The sequence below is a fragment of the Austrofundulus limnaeus genome, unplaced genomic scaffold (assembly GCF_001266775.1).
Source record: "Austrofundulus limnaeus strain Quisiro unplaced genomic scaffold, Austrofundulus_limnaeus-1.0 Scaffold782, whole genome shotgun sequence".
NCBI classification, from domain to species: domain Eukaryota; kingdom Metazoa; phylum Chordata; class Actinopteri; order Cyprinodontiformes; family Rivulidae; genus Austrofundulus; species Austrofundulus limnaeus.
The window spans coordinates 57,972-61,277 of record NW_013953184.1 but is presented as its reverse complement, the minus strand read 5'-3'; the positions used below and the strand labels follow the sequence as shown (position 1 = coordinate 61,277).

Here is a 3,306-nt window from a genome sequence, read left to right as displayed (position 1 = left end):
TTTTTATTTAATACAATTTTTTGGACAAAAAAATCACAATATATTGCCTTGCTTACAGTATCGCAATATATCGGGATATATCGTATCGTGACCCCTCTGTTATGATATGTATCGTATCGCCAAATTCTTGCCAATGCACAGCCCTACTCATATTTATAAGTGTTTTAATGATTTGGCTGATTAATCAAAAAAATCGACAGATTAATCGATTATTAAAACAATCATTAGTTTCAGACCATCATAAATGCCTTCATTTTATTTCCCTGATAGTTTTTTTAACTGCTAATTCTAATGACCCTGGAAATAAGTTTTATTTCTCACAGAAATAAGTTTGATTTGATCAGTTTTAGTAAAAGTTTAACTTTTTCACTTCTCTGAAGTAAGATTTTCCCATGTCCTATATGCATCGTTAAGTGGATAGATTATTTTAGGTCTCATTTACTAAAAAAATAAGAAATAAAACAACGTATGACTAAAAAGTTAAAATAGTTTTGTCTTTTTCGGCCCGCGACAATGACAAAATCAAAGAATTTTGTAGACAGTTTGAAAATACTGAACAGCTTTAATATTAAAATAATAAAGGATTTTACAGTACTTGTAGAGTAACTTCTAATAAGTATTTGCCTCATATTAAAGTAAAGTGTGTTCTGTGCAAAACATCCAGTATTAGCTGGATTTATTTGGACAGCTTAGTCACACATTCTGCATAAATCATGTTCAAYAGTGAATCCAAGTCAAATGTTTTCAGTGCACGTTGTCATTTACACTACAAAAAATGTCCATTTAACCAAGTCTTTCAGTCTTGTATCCAGACAAAAACATTTTTTTGATCTTGTTTTGAGACTGATGCACGAAACAAGAGGAGATGAAGTTAGATTATTAATCTTGTTAGCCTGGAAACGTTCCTTATTTCAAGCAATCTTACAAATTACAATTATCTTTTTCCATGGACAGATTATTTTACTTAAYTTGAGTGTGAATCTTATCAAATTTTGACAAATTAAGTAAGATAATCTGTCCATGGAATAAGATAATTGTAATTTGTAATATTGCTTGAAATAAGGAAAATTTCCAGGCTAACAAAATAATTATTTGCCTGAAAATATAAGATTTGGTTAGATGGGCAATTTTTACAGTGTAATAATCAGAGCTGCAGGTCATGACAGTTTCTATGTTTTATTTTATTTAATTAATTAATTAATTTTTGTTAGACCATTTTAAACTTGAACAGGACGGTATTATCCATATTTATCTCCTGTGATAAGCAGTTTGTGTGTCAGATTAAAAGCGTAACTTAGAAATGTTTTGTTTAAGGATATTTTTTCCTTCATCATATAATTTTGTTTGTGCGTATTACCAATGTTTTGTAATTGCWGGTTTAACGACAGGAATATCTAAGAATGACTCAGCGTTCTGGATTCTGCAGCTTTGACACCATCCTGATTCAAAGTTAACGTCTGCTTGTGCTAAAAATAGACTTATTTCTCTTTGTGCTGAACCTACTATTATAAACTGTAAAAAATAAATAAATAMATTTCTTTTCTGTGACACCGCAGGTCGTGCAGCTACTGAGATGATAACTGACAGTTTTTTTGTGTTAAACCAACAGGAAGCTCAGTCGACGATTAGATGAAGCAGATGCGTCTCGTTATCGTCTTGTGCAACAGTTTCAGACATTTTCAGTGTTTGATGACAACAGGAAAGTGTTGAAGCAGAGCAGCACAGCACAGAAAARCCTTTAAAGAGCCAATAATTGTGTGTTTTTACTCTTGACGCAGAGCAAAGAGTGACTGGATTTTAGCAGGAGGAAGGCTGCCGGTCCCCAGAGAACTGACTGGATGTTTTTTTAGCTGCAGAGCGTCAGAGCACGTCGTGCATTTCCTACATTTTTAAAATGTTTTTTTCATCATAATTCTTCACATTGTCCTCTCTAAACTGCTCTTCCCTCCCTCTGTTCAGATGGAGGCAGTGACACGGACCGTGTCCTGCCCGTCGACTCATAGGCAGGTCAGAGACTCGTGGAGAACCAGTGTAAGTTCACCCTGCAGCCTGCCAACCTGCTAACATTCAGTTTGAGTCAGATCACATCTAAAGCTGAAAATGAGCACAAAGATCAGACTGAAACTGTAACTTTTCTCTTCTTCTTGTCAATTWTTTATGCTCTGCTTTTGTGAATGGGCTTAAAACAAATATATTGTGGACTTATTGAATTGGGAAAATGTCCTTTACAGTTATTTTCACCCTATCCTTACTAACTACACAGTATGCTGAATGCAGACTTGTTTTAATTTGCTACAGGATTAATAAAATGATGGTTTTATACTGTATATATATATATATATATATGGTCATGTTTGGTTGTTTAGTGGGAAACTTAACGACACAAACCTACTTTTCTAGAGAAGGCCACTTCTCATTCAAGAAGCTTTATCAATAATGAAACGTCCAAACTTTAAACTGGATGTTGTTTGTATCAATAAAATTTGAATTAAAACACACATTCTTACTTTATTGACCTAATTATATTAGTTCATTTCAATCCAAAAGTACTTTGTTGATCCCAAAGGCAAATTAGATACAAGTTGGRTGATTTAGTGATTTTAGTTCGTAAATGAAAGTGACCTGGTTCAAATGCAGGGAAAAAAGATAAAAGCAAAATATGGGCAAAAGGTTTGGATTTGGTAGAGTTTTTGTCATTGACATATATTACTGGATTGGTCGTCACGTGATCTGGGCGTGGCTTCGCAAGGGGGATTTTTATGCATTGAGCTAATGCTAATGCTAACCATTGAAATCAATGAGCAGAACGTAGCGTGGTGCAAACAAACACTTTATAAATGTACAAATGGTACAAATACTTTGCTATATACTGCAGAAATTGTTACATGTTTACAAGAGATAAAAAGGTTATGTTTCACAGGTAAATATTATGCATATTTAACCAAAATTAATTATTTTAATTGTAAAACCTTTATGCTAACATTAAATATCTTCAATGTTCATGTTTAACCTGATTTAAAATCGATTTTATCTGTTGTCAAATATATTATTTACTGATATTAAACATGTAAATATGGACTTTGTTGGATTGCTGACTTGATAGACTGCATAATAATTCAGAAACTGACTCACTGACAGACACTAATGTAATGATTGAACATCATAAACACACGTCAGAAAAGCCAGTTTATTCAGATATTGCCTACATCCAGTATTTGTGTGTTTTTTTTTAACATTTCCAGAGAAAAAGGAGAAAAAAGGTGTGCCAGCTGTGGGTCAGCTTCAGATACAGCCTGCATCATTATG

At 33.1% G+C, this 3,306-nt stretch overlaps 1 protein-coding gene across 3 annotated transcripts in view; it reads left to right on the top strand.

The window, feature by feature from the left end:
* The window catches only part of larp1 (La ribonucleoprotein 1, translational regulator), a gene marked incomplete in the record, with an annotated part of 69,611 nt that overhangs the window by 35,418 nt on the left and 30,887 nt on the right, over positions 1-3,306 (top strand). For 2 of the 3 annotated variants that reach the window (XM_014028574.1, XM_014028573.1), the window contains 1 exon segment: positions 1,960-2,031. In XM_014028574.1, the coding sequence (XP_013884028.1) occupies positions 1,960-2,031 (72 nt within the window). 3 annotated transcript variants of the gene reach the window in all.